At 35.7% G+C, this 21,053-nt stretch overlaps 8 protein-coding genes across 8 annotated transcripts; 4 read left to right on the top strand and 4 right to left on the bottom strand.

Moving 5' to 3' along the window:
• Window positions 1-526: 526 nt before the first annotated feature.
• On the top strand, window positions 527-3,595 carry L201_004703 (uncharacterized protein; the record flags this gene model as incomplete). The annotated part of the gene is made up of 6 exons (XM_066220443.1): window positions 527-1,049; window positions 1,171-1,555; window positions 1,684-2,151; window positions 2,246-2,565; window positions 2,646-3,384; window positions 3,481-3,595. 6 exons carry the CDS (start codon window positions 527-529, stop codon window positions 3,593-3,595), a joined length of 2,550 nt encoding a protein of 849 aa, XP_066076540.1.
• Window positions 3,596-4,047: 452 nt separating this feature from the next.
• Window positions 4,048-5,451, top strand: L201_004702 (uncharacterized protein; the record flags this gene model as incomplete). The annotated part of the gene is made up of 3 exons (XM_066220442.1): window positions 4,048-4,259; window positions 4,377-4,716; window positions 4,840-5,451. 3 exons carry the CDS (start codon window positions 4,048-4,050, stop codon window positions 5,449-5,451), a joined length of 1,164 nt encoding a protein of 387 aa, XP_066076539.1.
• Window positions 5,452-6,029: 578 nt separating this feature from the next.
• On the bottom strand, window positions 6,030-7,093 carry L201_004701 (uncharacterized protein; the record flags this gene model as incomplete). The annotated part of the gene is made up of 6 exons (XM_066220441.1): window positions 6,030-6,051; window positions 6,154-6,275; window positions 6,384-6,578; window positions 6,675-6,827; window positions 6,908-6,961; window positions 7,034-7,093. 6 exons carry the CDS (start codon window positions 7,091-7,093, stop codon window positions 6,030-6,032), a joined length of 606 nt encoding a protein of 201 aa, XP_066076538.1.
• A 473-nt stretch (window positions 7,094-7,566) lies between these two features.
• On the top strand, window positions 7,567-8,720 carry L201_004700 (uncharacterized protein; the record flags this gene model as incomplete). The annotated part of the gene is made up of 5 exons (XM_066220440.1): window positions 7,567-7,596; window positions 7,666-7,932; window positions 8,280-8,384; window positions 8,477-8,566; window positions 8,691-8,720. 5 exons carry the CDS (start codon window positions 7,567-7,569, stop codon window positions 8,718-8,720), a joined length of 522 nt encoding a protein of 173 aa, XP_066076537.1.
• A 444-nt stretch (window positions 8,721-9,164) lies between these two features.
• Window positions 9,165-10,025, bottom strand: L201_004699 (uncharacterized protein; the record flags this gene model as incomplete). The annotated part of the gene is made up of 1 exon (XM_066220439.1): window positions 9,165-10,025. The coding sequence occupies one exon, from the start codon at window positions 10,023-10,025 to the stop codon at window positions 9,165-9,167; it is 861 nt and encodes a 286-aa protein (XP_066076536.1).
• A 463-nt stretch (window positions 10,026-10,488) lies between these two features.
• On the top strand, window positions 10,489-12,227 carry L201_004698 (uncharacterized protein; the record flags this gene model as incomplete). The annotated part of the gene is made up of 7 exons (XM_066220438.1): window positions 10,489-10,613; window positions 10,691-10,774; window positions 10,849-10,928; window positions 11,010-11,458; window positions 11,542-11,667; window positions 11,767-11,945; window positions 12,029-12,227. The coding sequence occupies 7 exons, from the start codon at window positions 10,489-10,491 to the stop codon at window positions 12,225-12,227; spliced, it is 1,242 nt and encodes a 413-aa protein (XP_066076535.1).
• Window positions 12,228-12,578: 351 nt separating this feature from the next.
• On the bottom strand, window positions 12,579-16,229 carry L201_004697 (uncharacterized protein; the record flags this gene model as incomplete). Its single annotated transcript, XM_066220437.1, has 11 exons — window positions 12,579-12,625; window positions 12,730-13,053; window positions 13,139-13,424; window positions 13,493-13,651; window positions 13,717-14,251; window positions 14,309-14,613; window positions 14,684-14,951; window positions 15,013-15,152; window positions 15,213-15,540; window positions 15,605-15,811; window positions 15,898-16,229. 11 exons carry the CDS (start codon window positions 16,227-16,229, stop codon window positions 12,579-12,581), a joined length of 2,931 nt encoding a protein of 976 aa, XP_066076534.1.
• A 1,895-nt stretch (window positions 16,230-18,124) lies between these two features.
• L201_004696 (uncharacterized protein) lies at window positions 18,125-20,521 on the bottom strand (the record flags this gene model as incomplete). Its single annotated transcript, XM_066220436.1, has 8 exons — window positions 18,125-18,318; window positions 18,399-18,491; window positions 18,568-19,033; window positions 19,093-19,486; window positions 19,563-19,787; window positions 19,851-19,980; window positions 20,048-20,294; window positions 20,399-20,521. 8 exons carry the CDS (start codon window positions 20,519-20,521, stop codon window positions 18,125-18,127), a joined length of 1,872 nt encoding a protein of 623 aa, XP_066076533.1.
• Between the last annotated feature and the right edge of the window lie 532 nt (window positions 20,522-21,053).

Raw genomic sequence — 21,053 nt, 5'->3', positions numbered from 1 at the left:
GCAATTCACCCAATCAAATATGAGGTATTTTGTGGCATCGCGATGGTAAAATAAGATGTAAGATGTTTGTCAAGACACGTATACCTTTCTTGAGTGCATACCATCGTATCGTTAATGCTGCATTCCGAATTCCTTAACGACGTTTGATTGCGCCTTCCGTCTCTTTGTATGAATAGTTGTGCATACATCGAGCTAAATTCTTTCTACTTTCCTTTGCAGAAGCATGGAGCAAGAATGGGTCTAAAAGCGCGTCTACGGTTGGACTGTGGATTAAAGCTAAAGGCACCATCTGTTTGATCCACGTTGTGTGGCAATGTGAACACGTCTAGTCACGTGATTATACGATATTTCGAGATGTTAATATATAATAAGTAGTTGAAAGTGATGTTCGTTCAATTGAAGCATCAAAAGTTACAAGAAAAAAGAAATATTGAATAATTAACATAATATTGTAAAGATAGCTACGAGACCTACGATATAATACCGAAAAACGCTGAATACATCTCGAGTTGATAATTGAGCCGATATGAGAGTAAATCCAACCTATATATCAATAGGAAGTAATCGATCATCATCTTGTGCAGCAATTACGGAAAATGGATTATTAGCTTTTGGTTCAGGTAAATTATTATCTTTATGGGATACTGAATCAAATGAAAATCAAGGTATATGGAAAACTTTGCCTGGACATCAAGGTAAAATAACTACTGTAAAATTATTATTAGAAGAAGAAAAATTTATTTCTGGTGATACAAATGGTGAAATTATAATTTGGTCAAAAAAAACAAGATCTTCAGAAAAGAAGAATGATAACGATGAAGAATGGAAATTAGAAAGAAAATGGATAGCACATGAAAAATCATCAATTTCAGCTTTAGGTGTCTCACCAAATGGGATTATATTATCTGGTGGTTCAGATAGTACGATAAAAATATGGAATATAGAACAAAACAAGAAGGAGAATGATCAACCACAAGAAATTCAAAGTATAGATTTGAAAGGTAAATTACCATTAGATATTGAATTAAGCTATTTACCAGAATCAAAAGGTATGTGAATTTATTCCCTTCCTTCAATACTGCTTTTTAAGCATTCCCTTTTTTCAATAAGAGGGAGAAAATCGTATCGAGTTGAACTAATCTTATTCTTGTTATATATATATATATATAGCTTTAATACTAGCGGTCGGGGCGACAGATAAGAAAATTAGAATATATACATTATCACCCAACAATGAATTTATACATTTATTATCTTTAGAAGGACACGAAGATTGGGTTAGATGTTTATCATTCACTTCATATCCTTCTTTGACCGATTCTTCAAAGAAAGATTTGTTTTTAGCAAGTGGATCACAAGATAATTATATTAGGTTATGGAGAATCTCACCTTTAGCTGAACAATCACCTCAAGAAAAAGAAAAGCAAGTTGAAAAGGATGACAAACAAAAAGAAGGTTTAGATTTACTTGATGAATTCGAAAGAAGATTGAATGGTGAAGGTAGTGGTCAAATCAGTACGAAAGCTCATGTTATGGCTGTACAGGATGGTAATAAGTGAGTAAGGTCTGCTTCTCCCTTTCAAACATTATGCCGTTTCGGTTCAGTATTGTAGATGCAGCGTGAAGGCTTTCCTTATTGACGCCTACGATTACCTATACCTGTGCTGACTACTTTGGAACTAGATCATTACGGTACAATATCACACTTGAAGCATTACTCGTGGGACATGAATCAGGATTAACGAACGTACATTGGTCACCTCCTTCTGCTTCTACATCATCATCATCAGAATCTCCATTACTCTTATCAACTGCAGCAGACAATTCGTTGATAATATGGGTACCTTCAACATTATCATCACCATCATCAACGGATGGAATTTGGGTACCAGAACATAGATTTGGTGCAATTGGTGGTAGAGGTTTATCATTCTATGGTGCAATTTGGGGCAAAGATGGTAATAGTGTCATGGCAGGTGGCTGGAATGGTGGATGGGAAAGATGGGTAAAATCTTCTTCTAATCCAACAGATGATGGTGAAGAAGAAGAAGAAGAGGACACTTGGATAGTCAAAAATGGTACAAATGGTCACTATGGTGACGTACAAAGTATAGCTTGGGATCCAAAGGGAGATTATTTGATTTCGGTTGGGTAAGTTTGTCACTTTTTTAAAAAATCCTCCTTAATAACTCGTATACCCAATTGAGGAGTTCACGAGGGACTGACCTCCACTGTATGATGTTAGATCCGATCAAACATCTCGTATACATGCCGAATCATCAATACCATCAACATCATCTGGTTCTACATCGAAATCAAGATGGGCAGAAATTGCTAGACCACAAATACATGGATATGATATGACTGATATATCTTGGATTTCACCTTTACGTTTCGTTAGTAGTGCAGATGAAAAAGTTGCAAGGGTTTTTGATGCACCTGAAGGATTTGTTGAATCATTAAGAACTTTAGGTGTAAGTGAAAATAGTAAAAATCAAGAAGGTCAAAGACCAAAAGGTGCTACTGTACCTCCATTAGGATTATCAAATCGAGCGCTACAGAAGGGTGAGTGAAGTAATTCTTTATTCGATCAAGTAAACATGAAAAATAAGCTAACATTTTATGTTGGGGAAATACGTTTATAGCTCCAGCAGTAACAGATAAAATAGAAAAAGAAGGAATGAACGAAGCTATAATATCAATTTCACATACATTAACATCATTACCTACTGAAGAAGAATTAGCTACATCAACATTATGGCCTGAAATTGAAAAAATTTATGGACATGGATATGAATTAGTTTGTGTTTCAACATCTTTTGATGGTACTTTAATAGCTACATCATCAAAATCAACCAATTTAGAACATTCTGGAATAAGAATATATTCAAGTGAAAATAATTTTGAATCATTTGGTAATGTTTTAAAAGGACATTCATTAACTGTAACTAGAATTCAATTTTCACCATTAAATAATGATTTAATTTTATCTTGTTCAAGAGATAGATCATGGAGATTATTTAAACTTGACCCACAGCAAAATACATATCAAAGTTTTGTTGATTTTGAAAAAGCACATTCAAGAATGATTTTAGATTGTTGTTTTGCAAATGATTCAAACGATTTATTCGTTACTTCATCAAGAGATAAAACTGTTAAAATTTGGATACCGATCAATTCAGAAAAAACAGAATGGAAATCAAGTGAAATCATTAGATTTAATGATGCAACTACATCAGTTGATTTGATTAATTCAAATTCAAATTCAAATCAAGGCTATTTGTTAGCTGTAGGTACTGAATTAGGTCAAATTTCAATTTATCAATTAAATCAAGATGAACATAGTGAAATACATTCGAAAGAGTTGATCACTCTTGATCAAAGGTTAGTCTTAATCTTATCTTATCTATCTTCGTATTCCAGAACAAGGTATTTGTAAATTCGCTAAAAGCTGATCTTATGTCTTGTTAATCCAAATAGTATATCACATGTCGGTCCAGTGAATAGACTAGCATGGAGAAATAGAAATGGTAAATTACAATTAGCAAGTTGTAGTGATGACAGAAGTGTTAGAATCTTTGATGTGGAGTTGTAGGAGAAACTTTTCTAGGTTGCAATCTTTCCATCAGCAAAGGTCGATTTCATATGTTGTGTATATATACCTTGCATCACATATCCAACACCATGCATACAGATCCATGCTATCAATATTTCGTATTCATACAAGCTAAAAGGTCTGTATACATGGTATAGATTATTCGCTATCACGTCTTAGTTCTTAGGTGCCACATTCCTGTCTGTTATCTGAATTAGGCAATAATGTATGTATCTATTATTCGGTATAATTACCCGGTTCCGGCTTCCAAGATCATATTAATGGTCGTTCACCATACAAATCCCTTAATCCCTCATCTATCTATCTGATCAATTCTATCTTATTTTGTATTCATCCTATTATCTTCTTCTTCTTCTTATTCAACTTCAAGTCATTTTGGAAAGTATTCGACCTTGATCCAAATTTCCGACAAAGTCGATATAATAATCAAGATGTCAGGTTTAGTTAAACTTTTACAGGTTATAACACCACCTCAAGCAGCACCATTATCAAGAGAATATGATGGTTTAGAATTCAGATGGAAAATGTTTTCTTTTAGACCTGCTGCATTCAAATTTGAAGCTGCTGTATTAAGTATAGTTGGATTTTATCTTTTGATTTATTTGGTTGGTAAATCAATAAACAGTGGAAGAGCTAAATCTACGTGAGTTAAGAGTTTTGAATGGCATAAAGGGTTCAGCTAGAACTATCGTAAAGTACTTGTAATATTATGAAAAGCTAACTTAACTTTTTATATAATATACAAATTTTGTTTGAATAGAATCAAACCATTTGAATCATTATTATCAAATCAATTTTCACAATTAAAAGGATTATTATCTTCTTCACCTTCATTATATTTATTATATGGATCAGGTAGAAGAAATTTATTATCTTTACATACAACTATATCATTATATCCTATACATGATTTAGCTGGTTTAATTATAAATTTCGTTAAATCAATAATTGAACCTACATTTAATAATAATGAATTAATTCAATTTGATTTTACTTTAGGTAGAGGTGAATTAGGTTTACAATCACAAGATTCTTTAGGTGTTTGGTCAATTGTAGATAAATCTGCTTTAAGAGAAACTAGAGAAAAAAGATGGGATTTGGTGAGTTGGCAATATTTTTTAATCCACTCCAATAGAGAGACATAATAGCTCCTCTCGTGATTCATCGTTTGCCGTTATACTTTTCATTAAACTAACAAATATATCATAATGTTACTCTTTTAGACCTTCGCCAAATTAAACGATTCAGCTCCAGGTATCCCAATCACTCATGCTCTATTCACTGAACATGTTGAAATCACAGATATCTTACTTAAAACTCCCAACATTGGTATTTCAGAAGTTCTTAATGATAAAAATGCTGCTAGTGTACTTAAATATCTATTAATTTCCGATGTTACAGGAACAAGACCGTCTAAAGGAGCATTATCATCTAAAGCTAAATCAAGACATATTATATTATCAGTTTGTAAACCAACTAATCAAGCTCAAATTGAAGGAATTAAATCATGGATTCAAGTTGTTTTTAATATTATTGATTTAATTGGAAATAAACAATCAACGCAATCACAACTGTTAAAACCTGAAATATCTAAAAAATTAATTAAAACAAGACAACAAGTTGATATTGATTTATCTTTAGATTATAAAAAAGAACAAGATGAATATAAAGAACCTGAAGAAACTATTGAAGATAGAAGAGCAGCTAAAAAAAGAGCAGAAAGAGAAAAATTATCAGAAAAAGAATTGAAAAAATTACAAGATTTAGAAAAAAAGAGAGAATTAAGAAAATTACAAAAGAGACAAGCTACTGCTGGAGGTGCTGGTGGAAGATAAAACAAGTTGTTGCATGATTGAAGGGAGAAAAAGAATGATTGGCAAGAGAAGATTTTCGAAAACTCAATGATAACTAGCAAGATCGCTCAATTGCATCGCTTGTGGTTCAAAAAGAATGGTATGGTAGAATTGGACGAAAGAAAGGGGAAAGGAGCAAACGAAGAGTGCAATAGCAACCTTGCTATTAAAGCAGAAAAATTATCCCATACATAATATCGGGATGATACTTACACAATAACTAATTAGAAAATATCAGAAACCATATATATATATATATATCCATACCATACGATAAAATGCATCTTTTTGCCTTTTCTTGCCTATCTCAGCATATTTAAATAGCCAAAACGGTGATCGAATCATTCCATTTTTTAAGAGTATGCATATTAATACAAATTGTTCATATTTTTAGTGTCGATTATCTAGTGTTGTAATGGCATATTTTGGTTTCGTCTATGTGAAACAGACTCGTCTGTAAATCCTCTTCTCGCTCTATTTTCACCTTGTTTGATGGCAAACATCGAAATCTCTTGACTTCAACTCTATATATACGACCTCTATAGTATATATTCAAGGTTTTACCAACCTCTACCTCGTCCTCTGCAGAATCAAAACCTGCGAAATCAGCTTCGTTACTTGGTATATTTTGTACTAGCCTTCTAGCGATGTTTACTCGGGCATCCAGAATAACCAATAACTCACCTTCCTCTACCACCCCTGAAACCACCACCACCACCTCTGAAACCTCTAAATCCACCTCTACCTCTACCTCTTCCACGATTTGTCATATTCATACCAGGTAAATTCGTTCTTTTCTCTTTTACCTATAACAGTTGTAACAATTGTAACACAAAAATAAGCATTTTGCAACGACTTATCATCGATTAAAATTCAAAAGAAAGAGAAAGAGGGGAAATGAAATCATGACTCACTGTTATTAATCTACCTCTAAACATACTTTCATTTAAAACGATTGCATTTTGTACAATTGAAGGTTCAGCAAATTCAACATATGCATAACCTTTTGGATGTCCAGTAAATTTATCACATAATATCGTTACTCTATTTATTGTTCCACATGCTTGAAAATGTGCTTGTATCTCTTCTGGTGTTGCTCCGTAGTCCACCTACAACATAACGGATAATAAAATTAGTAACATTAATTTAACAAGATTTTATTACTTCTATATTCAAAAAGGATAACATCCAAGATAAAGACTTACATTACCAATATACACACTCCTTGAATCTACTGCACCTGGTGCATCTTCATCTTCCATACTTGCTTCATTACCGCCTTCATGTGTTTCTGATGTTTCTCCATTCCCATTTGTCCCCGTTGGATTAGGTGTAGCTGATCCTCTGTTCGATACAAGCTGATAGAGATTGAATATTCACCAATTAGCTATTCACTTCCGAACCAAATACTGCAGCTAACGATGAAGGAATCACTCACAGCATTCTTCTCAGCTTCCATCTCTGCTAATCTAGCTTGCATCAATCGAAGTTCCTATATATACATATATTTTGTTAGTCACAAGTTGATCTGAAAAAGTGGAGGGACACAGATATGGTAATTCACCTCATCAACATTATCTCCATCGTCTGCTATCCTAGGTGAGTTTTCTCTTTGTTCAGCCATGTTGCGGGTATTCTATACGATGTCGAGTTGACAAATGACAAGGATGCTAATAATCGAAATGTAACGAGATTTATGTATATATGTAATAAAGGACATATAATGTTCAACTTTGACAATTATAGTTAACCTTGATATACGATCAATGATGAATCAGTGCCACACTCGGAAATTAACGGTATTAACCTGTACAGTGAGGCATGCAGCGGATCGGCCGTAGTTGGTATTGGTTGTATGGTGTATTGGTTATACAGTAGAATGCTTTAATGGACCCTTAGCTTCTGTTGGTGGTGACTTGTAGACTCATTAACATCTAATTCATCTATCTATATTCGTGAATATCCTCTACCTTCTACCTTCAACTCACCACTCCTTCTTGTAAGCTCCAACAAGTTCAGGCTCATCAACGTGAATAAAGTAGAATTCAACTTCTGACAGTTTAGCTTCTTTTTGTGTATAGATAATCTCTTTTCAAAATGGCCGCTAGATCAGCTGCTACCAATGTCGTGAGTTGAACTCATTATATCTTGTATACATATATGTATGTATATTAACAAAGTTATCAAATATTATAGGACTGGACAAAAATCTATACTGGTTTAGGATTAGATAAAACAACATTATCAAATTTACAAGCATTTAGAGCAAGACATTCTACAGCTGTATCAAAAAATTCTGCATTAAAAGCTACTGTACCACAAATTGATTTATCACATTATAAAAATGTTTTAAAAGATCAACAAGCTGTTTCTTTAGCTGAAAAAGTTTTAAAAGATTTTAAAGCTGTAGATTATGATGTATCAAAATGGAATGATGTTGTTGGTGCTTTTGAAGGTAAAGCTGTGAGTTTTATAGTATCATTATGTTATTTATCATATCAGGTGGACGTAAAAAGGGACAATTATCAATACAATAGAAGAGAAGAGAAGAAATAGTATTTCAGAATGGATGAAGGATGAGACATGATAAGACAGAATAGCATTGAATATCGGTGGACGCAGTTTAGGATATGATATGATGATCGTTTTGCGATATTTGGTATACTACAACTATTCAAGGAGACTGTTGTTCAACAAAGGCATAAACATGGAGCATAAGCATAATGGAGCATACAAGTGGACTTGAAGGACAATATAGAAATACTATGATGAAGAATATCTCGATACTAACACATTTCCCCATTTGACAGGTCTCTGCCGCCAAAGAAACCGTCAGTAAGATCCAAACCGAACAATCTTCTCTCCAAGCTACTCTCTCCAACATTCAAGATGCTAGACCTTTCGAAGACTTAACCGTGAGTAACCTCATTTTATGCTGCTGATAATATTTCTTTCTTGCAAACAAGAGCATAAACTGATATGGTTGTGTCTTGAATTCCTGTTTTAGGTCGACGAAGTTGCTAAAGCTAGACCAGAAATCTCTCAAGCCGTTGAAACTATGATCAAGAAAGGTAAATGGTCCGTACCAGGCTACAGAGTGAGTCTTTGCGTCCCTCCATGTTCACCACTTTGTTGCCTATCTCCTTTCATTGTCAAACCCTCAGAATATTCAATGTTTAAATCCCAACTGACGATGATTTATCCTTTTCGCAACTCAACAGGAGAAATTCGGAGAATTCTCTCTCATGTAAGCGGTTGTATAAATCGTTTTATGATCATAGGGCATGTAGGAAGGATAGAGAAAAATTGCGGAAAAATCAAAATGCATCTCTTGAACAGAAGGCTGTTTGCGTGTCATTATGTTGTTTCAGGCTGGTGTTGGCCAGTCGGTACTGAGCGTTCGACAAAGTAGCGATTAATATGGTGAAAGCTGCGTAAGGAAGACTGACCCGCATACGTCGTGACCTGCTATGGGATGATGGTATGCAACGCAAATTGCGTCAATGTGAATCACTTCTTCAACGCATTGTGCATTGGCAGATATATATATATACAATAGCCGGAAGAGTATACTCTCTGACTTTATATCTAAATACGAATCTTCTAACTTTGTATATGTCTAAAAAACCTTGAGCGGAAGGTAATTGGTATAAAGACCTTAGAACTCGTCCAAACATGCCATTCATTAATCAAGTTCATGCTGATTTAGCTTCTCCTTCAGCAGCTACTTCTACGCTATCACCTTTTAAATTTTGTTCTAAACCTTGTAAAGTTCTAACCAATTGACCACCTGCAGCTTGACTAAGTATACCTATAGTTTGTCTTGAAGAAGATTCTAATAAACCAATTAATTGTGATCTTAAAACATCTAATTCAGGTGTTTTTTTACTAAATTCTAAAATATCTTTTTCATTATTTAATAATTTTTTACCTTCTAATAAAGCTGAAATTAATTTTAATGAAGGTTGTTTTTCATCTTTTGTATTTTCTCTTTTTAATGATTTTATAGATTTATTTATTGAGTTTAAAATTTTATTTAAATATGTAGGTGATAAATTTGAACATGTTAATAAAGCTCTTTGACCATTTAAAGATTCGACTAATAAATTATTCTTCGAAGAAGATAATAAAGATGATAATACACCTGTTCTAACTACATTTAATGAAGCAGGTTCAATTAATTCTATCTTTGGTTTTCCTTCTTCTTCTTCTAGTACAGAGTTTGGATCGAATGATTTTGAAGGTAATGGTATAGATGAAATTGATCTTCGAATTTTTGACCATTCTGATGAAGTTAAATTTGAATGATCAAAAACTAATATCAGATCAGATTTTGAAATTAAATGTGTATAATAATTCCATAAGAATGTTTTTCTTGCTGTATATATTCTATTTGGATCTTTTGGTGGTGGTGTTGATGATGATTTCGTCGTTATGTGTGGTGGTATAGAGGAGGTTGAAGAAGATGAAGAAGCTGCCGCTGGTATAGCTGAAGTACTTGCAAATCGCGAAGAAGAGACTAAAGCTCGTATGGAAGTTGATGGTCGTGGAGGCATTCTGTGGAACTTGCTCTTCTGTAATTGCAGCTTGTCTAACGTTGTCTTTGTCCTTGGGTATGTGGTATAACTTATATTGTGACAGCCAAGTTGACAACTTGTACAAGACTTCTCTATATCTATCTTTTCGAAATCTCGGATTGCCTTGAAAGCAGGATTGGGTTGTTACACGTGGATATAATATTTAACATGTACATATGATAGCTTATCACTCTTCACCATAGCAGATAATAGACTGTAGACTGTAGACGCGCGTTGATTGATGTGCATTATGACGATACCTTTGTTGCTTTACATGTTGAATTCATCTTGATATCGTCAAGCATTCTTTGTCAATTTATCAACTTGATTATACCTTCAATATCCTTATAGCTGTCACAAAGCTCGAAGATCTTAGACACTCTCAATCCTCAAGTCGTAATAACCCTCCCATCTTATAACCATTATCAACAACACCCCCAATATGGAGATCGATACACCAGCTTCAACCTCCACTTCACCACTTCCTTACCTTGAACAACAAGTATCGTCTGCCCCAGAAGACTTAAAACCATTATGGACAAAGATAAAATCATCATATGAGAAGAAGTGAGTAAACTTTACAGCTTTGTGAATGGATCTTTCCTCGATGGATTTCGCTAAGCTGTATTTATCTCAAACAATAGATTATGGCACAATTTAACTGTTCAGTTGACCGAGTTTGTGTTTACACCTGGTACAGGTCCTTATCAGATTGAACTGTTTGAGAAGTAAGCTAAAGATCTACTAATATACTAAGCAAGATGGTGAAGGTGTAGCAGATGCTAATCTGCTCATCTTTCAGGTTCATATCAACTATAGAAAGTAGAATAAATGCCTTGAAATTAGTTGAAATCGCTCGTCGTGTAGGAAGAGAATACACAGGTGAGCGGTCCCTCCATATCTGAAGCAAAGGTGTTCCACATAGCTGAAAGTAAATTAAATTCAATTGAATCTATTTTGCAGAACCAGAACTTACATTAAAATTCTTACAATCATTACATTCACGATTAACTTCACCTTATCCTATTCCAGCTACTGAAGATAATCCTGGAAGTCCTGCACCACCACCTCCTGCATCATCTGCATATGCATTAAGTTTATCTTCAATTGCATACGCACAATTGTTATTAGGTAATTTAGATGAATGTAAAAAAAATTTAAATGAATGTGAAAAAATTTTAAATGAACAAGATACAATAATTGAACCTTCAGTTAATGCAGGATATTATGGTGTTGCAGGTGATTATTATAAAGTAAAAGCAGATTATGCACCATATTATAAAAATGCTTTATTATATTTAGCTTGTGTAGATACTGAAAAAGAATTATCAAAAGATGATCAAAAATCAAGAGCACATGATTTATGTATTGCTGCTTTGTTAGGTGAAACTATTTACAATTTCGGTGAATTGGTGAGTCCGCTTCTACTGTACTCCAATATTATAAGTGTCTTGTATATCAAGGATTCATGCTGATTCTCAATGATCCTCCACAGCTCCAACATCCTATCTTACAAACACTTGTTGGTACAGAATGGGAATGGATCAAAGATTTGATTAGTAGCTTCAATGGTGGTGAAATTGGTAAATTCGAATCGTTAGCTAACCACTTATCGAATGAGGTGAGTATATCATGCTTCGTTATAAGAAGTAAACTATTCTTATTGGCAAAGTCATGTACTGATATTTTTGCAATTTAATTTTCTCCTTCTCCTTCTCAGCCAATTTTGGAATCTTCTATTTCATTTTTAAGACAAAAAATCTGTTTGATGGCTTTGATTCAAACCATTTTCGCTAGACCAAGAGACGGTTCTTCAAGATTAATGACCTTCCAAACTATTGGTGAAGCAACTAGATTACCTGTAAACGAAGTTGAACATTTACTTATGAAAGCTTTGAGGTGAGTATATAAACAAAGGTATTCATTTCAAGTTATTTCAGAACAAGACAGCTAACAGCGGTATAATTCTATTACTCATATAGTCTAAGTCTCATCAAAGGTTCACTTGATCAAGTTGATGGAACAGCGGATATATCATGGGTTCAACCACGTGTATTAGAAGATAATCAATTAGATACTTTGACTGAACAATTAGATGCTTGGTGTAATTCAGTTGGTAAAACCCAACATCAAGTTGAAGAACAGAGAAAAGCTGCCCAATTAGCTGTACAAGTTCAATAGGTGAGGCTTTCATTGTAGACAAAGTAGCATTTCATTCTGCTGGGAACTTAGAGATAGAAGATGAAATATATGTAGAATGTGAGATTTATATAGCACTATCATCGTTCATATGCATATGCGAATAAATGACAATCTGCTATGAACATTTATTATGCATGACGACCTTCGATTCTTCTGACTTATGAATTTATATAGTAAAAGAGGTAGCAAAGAAACATTGTTACAATATTGAAAAAAAAGTGTAAAATCAAAATAGACAGAAAGGCATTTTACAGTTGATCTCAGTCCTAAGATCGCAGTGTAGTGTAGTGGACACCGGTGTGCGCCCAAAAACTCATTACTTCAAGAGTTCTAAGCAGGAACTGAAGAAGAAAGATCTGATAAATCGACTTGAGGATCTATATGACAAACACCATGGGTTAGTATCAGTATTTATAACATGTGGTAGAGGAGACACAGTTTAGTCTGAACAATGTATGGAGGAATTTCCTTTGATACTTACGAACAAGATAATAAAGTTTGCCACTGGAATTATCTCCATCAGCACTTTGCATAGATCCTTCTTGATCAGTTGTGGATGAAGGGACCAAACCATCTCTTACATCACCTCTAATTTCTAATAAATAATTATCTTTTGATAATTTAGTTAAAGCTTTACCTATTAATTCTTTTTCATTTAATAAATCTTGTTCAGTTTCAAATTCATGTTCTTTCTGTTCTAAGTACCATTGAATCAATTCTTCTCTGTCGACTCCAGTACCATTTTCTCTTTCAATTTCACTTAAATGCAATACAAGTAAATTCATTATTTCCATATATTGATTATCTAATAAGAAAAGGAATTAATCAGTTGCGAGTTCCTCTTTATTCGGTATCATAAAATGGACAAGTGTCAACAACACCAAACTCACATGTAATTCGCAATTTCCTCTTACCACCATTACTACTTGATACTTGACCTCCTGCTTGTTGACCTTGCAGACTAGATTCAGCTTGACCAGTAGAAGAAGTTTGAGCTTGATAACTTGATTCGGCAGCTTCCAAAGCAGCTATATCGGCCGCATTCATCTCAGCGTCTCCATCAGCATCGCCATTGGCCAATCCTTCGTCGTCATCGAACGATATATCATCTTGTTCAACGTGAATAATCGATTGCCGTAATAACGAGTAAGCTTCTTTAACGATAGCGGGCGTAATCTGACACCCAGCAACAACTATTAGCTCTTGTATACCCATTCATCGGGTCGGTGAGCCTATTCACTTACCTCATCTTGACAATTGGCTCTAGCAATAGCTTCAGATAATCGAATCATACTTTCCAACTGTCTGACGGTAATTCTGAAATTACTCTTCCCTGGTCCACCTTCATCCTGTCTTAATGATCTGTACTTTTCAACAAGTACAGCACTGGCTGCTGGGGAGAGCTATAGGAATAACATCAATTAGGTTTATCCTTTTTGTTTCTTGCTGTTTGAGGGGGATAACTCACTTTTGGACTGAAAGTTCTAGCATATCTAATATATCTTTGAAGTGATTCAGTACTAAATTCAGGAGCTATAGCGGCATCTCTAAATCTATGTACATTTACAATATGTTGTGCAATATGCAAATCAACATTTTCGTTACATTCATCTAAAACCACAAAGAATAAATCAAATCTTGACATAATTGGTGCAGACATGGCTACATTTGCTCTCAAACTCATTTTTCTATTATATCTACCGCCGATTGGATTCGCTGCTGCTAATATAGATGTTCTTGCATTTAATGTAGCTTGAATACCTGCTTTTGCAATTGATATTGTTTGTTGTTCCATCGCTTCGTGAATTGCTACTTGATCCGCTACATCCATTTTATCAAATTCATCTATAGCACAAATTCCATTATCTGCTAACATCAATGCTCCTGCTTCGATAGTAAATTCACCAGACTCTTCATCTCTTACAACGGCAGCTGTCAGACCTGCTGCTGATGAAGCTTTACCGGATGTATATACCGCTCGAGGTAAAAAGCCGCATACGTATCTAGAAATACAGCTTTAGTACGGAATCACAGTTGCGAAAGTAGACAGGGTTACTCACTTCAAGAATTGCGATTTACTGGTACTTGGATCACCAACAACACAAACATTGATATCACCTCTTAAATGTATTCCTTCTTGAGTTTGTTTATGTACACCACCCATAAGTTGCAGTAAAATACCCTTCTTGACGATATCATGGCCATATACGGTTGGAGCTATTGACTTCACCAGACGTTCGTAAATTCTGTCAAGGTTGACCATATTCTTTAGCTCGTCAACTTCTTGCTGGGTAAGGGAATTGAGGAAAGTTTCTTGATCTTCTTCACCATCTTCTAAATCGCCTCGGACGTCAGTAATTCCCGCCTGGATATGAACATTTAATTGATTAGCTTTTGCTTCCCAAAAGAGAGGTGAGACACACAGCTGAACTCACTCTAGCATCTGCACCTTGTACCATACAAGACAAGAAGGCTGTTTTATACTGTAAATCCCTGACACCTAATGCTTTTAAACCCGTTACACCTTGACTTGCTACGCCACCATCCCCCCTTCCACCTTGATTCTCTCTCATCATCTGTGCATTTACTCCAGGGAGACCTAACTGAGAGACATCAGGTACAACGATAAAAGTACCGGTGAAAGTACACTTATCACCCGCTTTGGCTCTTTCAACAATCTCCGATCGAAGAATCACATCAAGCCTAGGTTTATAGAGTCAGTGATCTGGTTTCATCGTTGCACTCGATAAAGGATGAGACTCACGATCTGGGCATACTACCTGTTGGAATTTCATTTGCATTTTCTTGAATTCTGACTTTTTGCCAATCTGAGAATTTTGATTGTTCGATATTCAACAACCAATTCGTTCGATTATTACAGGTTTGATTCTGACATAATATAGGCTATGGCAGAAATCGCCTTCAGCTGGATTTGTCTTGGTATTCTGCATGCAGTTCACTCACTTCAGTGTATTTGAACTGCTGTTCTACATCTTTGATTACAGCTTTACATTGTTCACAAACAAAAGTACCGCTAACCAATTCAGGTCTAACTTCACTTGTTCTAGTTACTGTACCACTTATACTGATCAATTGACCTATTCTATCCATTCTCAAATCTCTTATACCAGAAGTTAATGGTAGATTATAAAATGCAATGTTGAAATCTCTTGTTGTTAATGATGAACTTGATGATGAGGGTGTAGAACCGAACGATGTAGATGTATATAGATATGTAGGTTCATATCGCCTTATCAGACTTTGTAACGCTCGTCTTAAATAAGGAAGGAATCTATGTCGAGAGTTAACAATCAGCCTCCTGTTAGTCATATTAATGACCATTCAGCTGATCTCACCGATAATATTGCGATTGAATAGCTCTAGCTAAAACTTCTTCCCGTTCTAACAAATGACCGAAATCGACAAACAAAGTAGTCAGATCAAACTCCTTCATACCTTTGATTTGGTTGATATAGTATTTGCCCTCATCAGCTGTTCCAGGTAATGGATTTTCACCATGGAACGAAGCTGGTGTTTCGGGTAGTACAACTTGTTCCGTGAAGCTATGGAATGGTTTATCAGTTCAAGCTCTTTTATTCTCAATAGCTATACAAGCCTCTGATTCATCTCATAGTTAGGTCTTACTCACTTTTCCAAGAATAAAGCGAAACTTTCCATAACTTTTTCACCAGTTTGATCTTTAACTCTAGGTATAGATTCAGGATCTACACCACCTCTGGCTCTTCTTTGTGCTACTCTTGTACCATCGGTATTATCTTCACCAGCTTGTGATCCACCTTCATCATCGCCATTACCATTCTGATTCCTACCTGTATTACCAGGTATAGACCCATCTAATCCACGTACATTGTTAAATGCTAATGGATCTAAGGTTCTTGATTGTGGTAAAGAAGATGAATTCGCTGGTGATCCTCCTGGCGCTGATGATGGTGGATATGCACCTGGATAAGGGGATGACATATTGCGCTTGACTTGAGTTGAAAATCGCAGATGTCAAGTAGAAGTCTAAGGCAGGATAGTGCAAGTTTGAATGTATATACTATAAGACGATTGAGACTATGTAAATAGAAAAAGAAACCGAAGTTAAGTTGAACATTAGAGAAAATGGCAAATTGAGGGTCGTAACGCGTCCCTGTTGAAACACGTCCCGACGCGCGCTATATGGGTGGTGAGCCTGATATAAAAGGTATTTGTTTGGCTTATAACCTATCACATATCTAGATGCATACTTTTGATTGACCCGCTATCACAGCAGCCTTCTGACTATACTCTTTAGATCGTACTCTGACTGTATGTATAGTTTTCTTGCTGTGTTTTGCAGCAGTTTGTACGATACAAAAGCTGAATGGTATTTAAAAAACCGAAACAAGGTTTGCCACCGTAGCGCGCGTCCAAGCGAATGTGGCACTTTCACCTCCTTCGCCGAACATTCACAAAATCGACTCTAAATCATTCAATTTTCATCCAATTTCTTTGATAAAAACACCATTCGATGCATAGAAGATGTCCCAAAACAAAAAGGTGTTCGAATTTTGCAGCCTGTGAGGTTCGAACTCACGCGGTTTCCCAGTGGGTTTCAGTTAGAAACTCGCAAGAAGCGAGAACAACTTAAGTCCACCGCCTTAGACCACTCGGCCAAAGCTGCTGTTGATGAAGGCAACAAGAAAAAGACAACCTATATTATGATTAATTATTGATTGACTGAGGAGTAAGCCAGCTGCTTGTATGCTGTCCTTCTGGTCGTAGGCAATGCTGGTTCCTTTCATAAGAGCTTGAAAAAATCAAGATGGCTTTAGAGGAAGGGCGACAGTCAACAGATCAGAGAGCAATCTATACGATTAGTCCCGCTTGGGCTGGATTGGCTATGATGGCGTATACACTTTTGGAATTTCCTCAATTACTTGAACGCAATTCTGTGCGGCAGCAATGCGAATTGATTATTATATTGGGCGATTGACAAAATAGTGCTGTGTGCTTGAAAGTTCTGTTGTCGAGTTGTTTTCAAAGATTAGCGGAGATTGTTTATTCCTAGATACCGCCACTGATCGAAAAGGTGCTGAAGACGATCCAGTGACTACTAGCTGATTATTAAGGTCTGTCCTGATACGTAGCTTCTTAGTCGCATGCAACATATGCTACGGTTCTCTGCTACGAGTAAGGTAAGTGAAGAATGTAAAGCACAAGCTGATTGAAGTTCGTGGGATCAAATGACATTTAGCTGGATTATAGCTTCGAGGAGACGGATAACTGGCACATATTGCTGCTGCAAGTAGACTTTTGTGCTGCATTCTAAAGGAAGAGACTTTAAATATTAAGTAAGTGGGACTGTCAGAATGCGATTTGTGTTGTCGGACATGGCACTGAAGGCTCGTTGAATCAATCAAAACGGCTGAAATGCATTTTTCAATAACAATAAATAAACGGAGAGCGAACAAAAGTTTCGTCATTTCTTAGCGTTTGGAGAAATTGCTTCTGCATCTTCCCCGCTTTTCTCTATAATGTGAGCTGTCTATATGAAGTGGATGCAGAGTTGCAATGTCGATGTTAAAAGGCTTCAGTACTAGCGGCCAATGGTGCAGAAACGGGGGACAACAAAACATTTGTGCACGGTTTGTAATGATAGAGACTGCCACTTCAATTATAATTCATACACATTTTATTTATGTTTGTTTACTTGAACCCCGATATCAATGAGATCCTCATTTAATATTATTGATTTGATTATATTACTTAGATTTACTAAACTTTTACCACCATATTATCGTATAAAATACCGTTACGTCAAACTATTTACTATTCTATTTCAGAACAGTACACGTAAAAGAAGGTTTTAAATGCTTATTATTATACTACCTTTAGGCAGTAGAACCACCTCTAGGAGGAGTTTCCGAGTATTTAGGTTTTTCACTGTAATCTGTATCGGCAGTAGCGATAATAGATGGTGGTTTTGGTAAGTGTTTTTGGAAAAAGATGTATCTCTTGATAAACCATGGTGCAGAAATCTTAGATTCATGTCTAAAGTATTCTGAAGTTGGTACTGAAAATACCTCTGTAAAAGTTGATAAAAGGGATATTTAGCTTTTGATTGCAAGTATGTATATAATGAAGTAATTTTATTGATAGACTCACGGTCAATTTCTTCAAGAGTTAATTGTTTAGTTTCTCTGACGAAAACAAAGATCATGAACCATGCGATAAGATTCAAACCAGCGTAGAAACCGACTACGGAAGGAGAAAAATAAAGGAGTCAATGTAAGACGGGTCGAGATATAAGAATCAAAAGGGAAATTTCACTCACAAGCACCTGTATTCGTCATGACTGATCTCATTCTTGGGAACGTAATTGATAATACACCAGCGAAGAAGTTGTTGATGAATACGACAAAAGCCATACCTTGTTCTCTTTGAATGGTTGGGAAAACTTCTGCTGAATATTGGAAAGCGACTGGACCCTCACCCAATGAGTACATAATTGTGAAAAGGTAAACGAACAAAACGACAGGACCAATTCTTGATCCCTTGGAACCAGTTGTTTTCAATAATGATAGACCAGCAGCTAATAAAAAGATACACATAAGTGGGAATGTAATTAAACATAATCTTCTTCTACCGATTGTATCGATCATGAATAAAGTCGGAATAGTGAAAACGACTTGAACAGCACCATAACCTAATGAAGCGTATAAAGCTTGAGTTGGTGTATATCCGACATCAGTGAAAATGGTTGAACTGTAGAAAGAGATAATATTGATACCACACATTTGCTATGAGAAAAATGTCAGCCTGGATTACAGAATAGATTTTCATTGAAAAAAAAACATACTTGTGCTAACATGACTGTTGAAGCGGCGTAATTAGATCTTCTGATTCTAGGAATTGTAAAGCAATCTCTCATTCTAGTAAAGTAGTTTGATCCAGGAGTTAGAGCGAGTTCTTCTTCGTAGATGACATATGAGTAGTAGTAATCTCTTGCTGAGATGATTGGGTGAGCTCTAAGTTTCAAGAACGATCTAAAAGCTTTATCGTATTTGCCATGTTTCATCAACCATCTAGGAGATTCAGGTGTTAAATAAATACCTAACATCAAAATGAAAGCTGGAATGAAAGCTGAACCAAGTTGTAATCTCCAAGCGATTCTTCCAGTATCTTTAACAATAACATTTGCACAGAAACCTAAGAAAATACCGGCTACGACCCATAATTGCCAGAACATAACCCTAAACAGTGAAAAACGGTGATCACGTTAGTATAGGTGAATTCAGAGAGGGAAAAGGGTAGAAGAGAATGACTCACAATGCACCTCTAATTCTTGCTGGAGCTAATTCTGCTGAAAAGATAGGTACGGTTGCGTTTTTTGCACCAATTCCAATACCCATTACGAATCTTACAGCGAAAAGTGCTTGCCATGAATGAGTGAAACCAGATGCGATAGGAGTAGCAGTAAGACAAGCAGCAGTAAGGAAAATTTCACCTCTTCGACCTAAATAGTGGTTCAAAGGATCGGTAATAAAGGCACCACTAATCATACATGACATGTCAGCGATCGATTCCAGATGTTCACTGAAGAATAATACGACTCACATAACACCAGCAGTCAAGAAAATAATAGCGTTGACAGCACCAACTTTCCATTCATTGGCACCTTCACCTTCGATACCGAACTCAGTGGGGAATGAAAGGTTCGCACCATTTGAACCAGTTTGATCCCAACCTACGAAAATGAAAGTGTTATTACAAAATAAGGATATTTTCTCACGACGAGTATGTATGTTACATACCTTGAGTAGCAGCGCCGACGGCACATAAGGCGATAGAATACCATAACATGAATGGCCCATGCCATTTATGATCTCTTTCATATTGTAAAGCAGCTACTTCATCTGGAAGAAGTACAGATACATTTTCAAAATGTTTACTATCTCTAGCTACTAATGCAGCTCTACCGAAAAGTTCGGCATATTCACTAAGACCGTTGTTGTTAGCAAATGCTTGAGCGTCCGCCACAACTACTTCCGGACTGTCCCTCTATACACAATGCAAAAAACAATCTCTTATTAGCTCAACAAGTCTACTTTTGGTATCAGACGATCACTTTCAGATGATAGATAGGTGGATTACACGATACTCACCTTAAGAGGGTTATGAATTACATGAACTGCTGAAGGTGTTGAATCAGGTTCATCATTAACATAATTTCTTCGATCCTCTAAATGAGCATCTTGTTGTTTGAATGTATTATTCTTTTCAGCCATATTGAATAAACAATTTTATCCAATTATATGGTCAAAAAAGGTGTAAATAGATTGCTATGATGATGAAAGGAACAATAACAAATTAGAAAATGGGGGGCAACATGTTTGCGAATCGATCTAAAAGTGGAGCTCGTATATATGTATAAATTTGCATCTTTTAGCTTTGTTTTGATCGGTACGAACTACCGAAACAAAATGTATCATTCAATGATGATTGGTTCCCCTTATTTGTTCGCTAACTCTTCAGCTCGTCTTTCTACCATCTCCATATCAGATGGTATAGGAGCAGAAGGAAGAATGAGGGGCAACAATAATCTATACATTGGAGTCGTAGAGTTTCATACAATTCCCGCTATGACCCACCAAGGCCTTTCCCTTCCCCTCATCCTTCGATTTTGCACTTCAGACGAAGCGAAGTCCTAAATTCCTAAGTTTTAGCTTTAGCGTCTTTTTTTTTTTTCTTTTCTTGTAATTTCATCATCTGTTTTTTTACTGTATAGAGCATGTTTACCGCCGAGTTATCCGCTTATCT

Source organism: Kwoniella dendrophila, chromosome 6 (assembly GCF_036810415.1).
Source record: "Kwoniella dendrophila CBS 6074 chromosome 6, complete sequence".
Taxonomy (NCBI): Eukaryota; Fungi; Basidiomycota; class Tremellomycetes; order Tremellales; family Cryptococcaceae; genus Kwoniella; species Kwoniella dendrophila.
The sequence above is the reverse complement of the archived record's forward strand: the minus strand, read 5'-3'. Positions and strand labels throughout refer to the sequence as shown.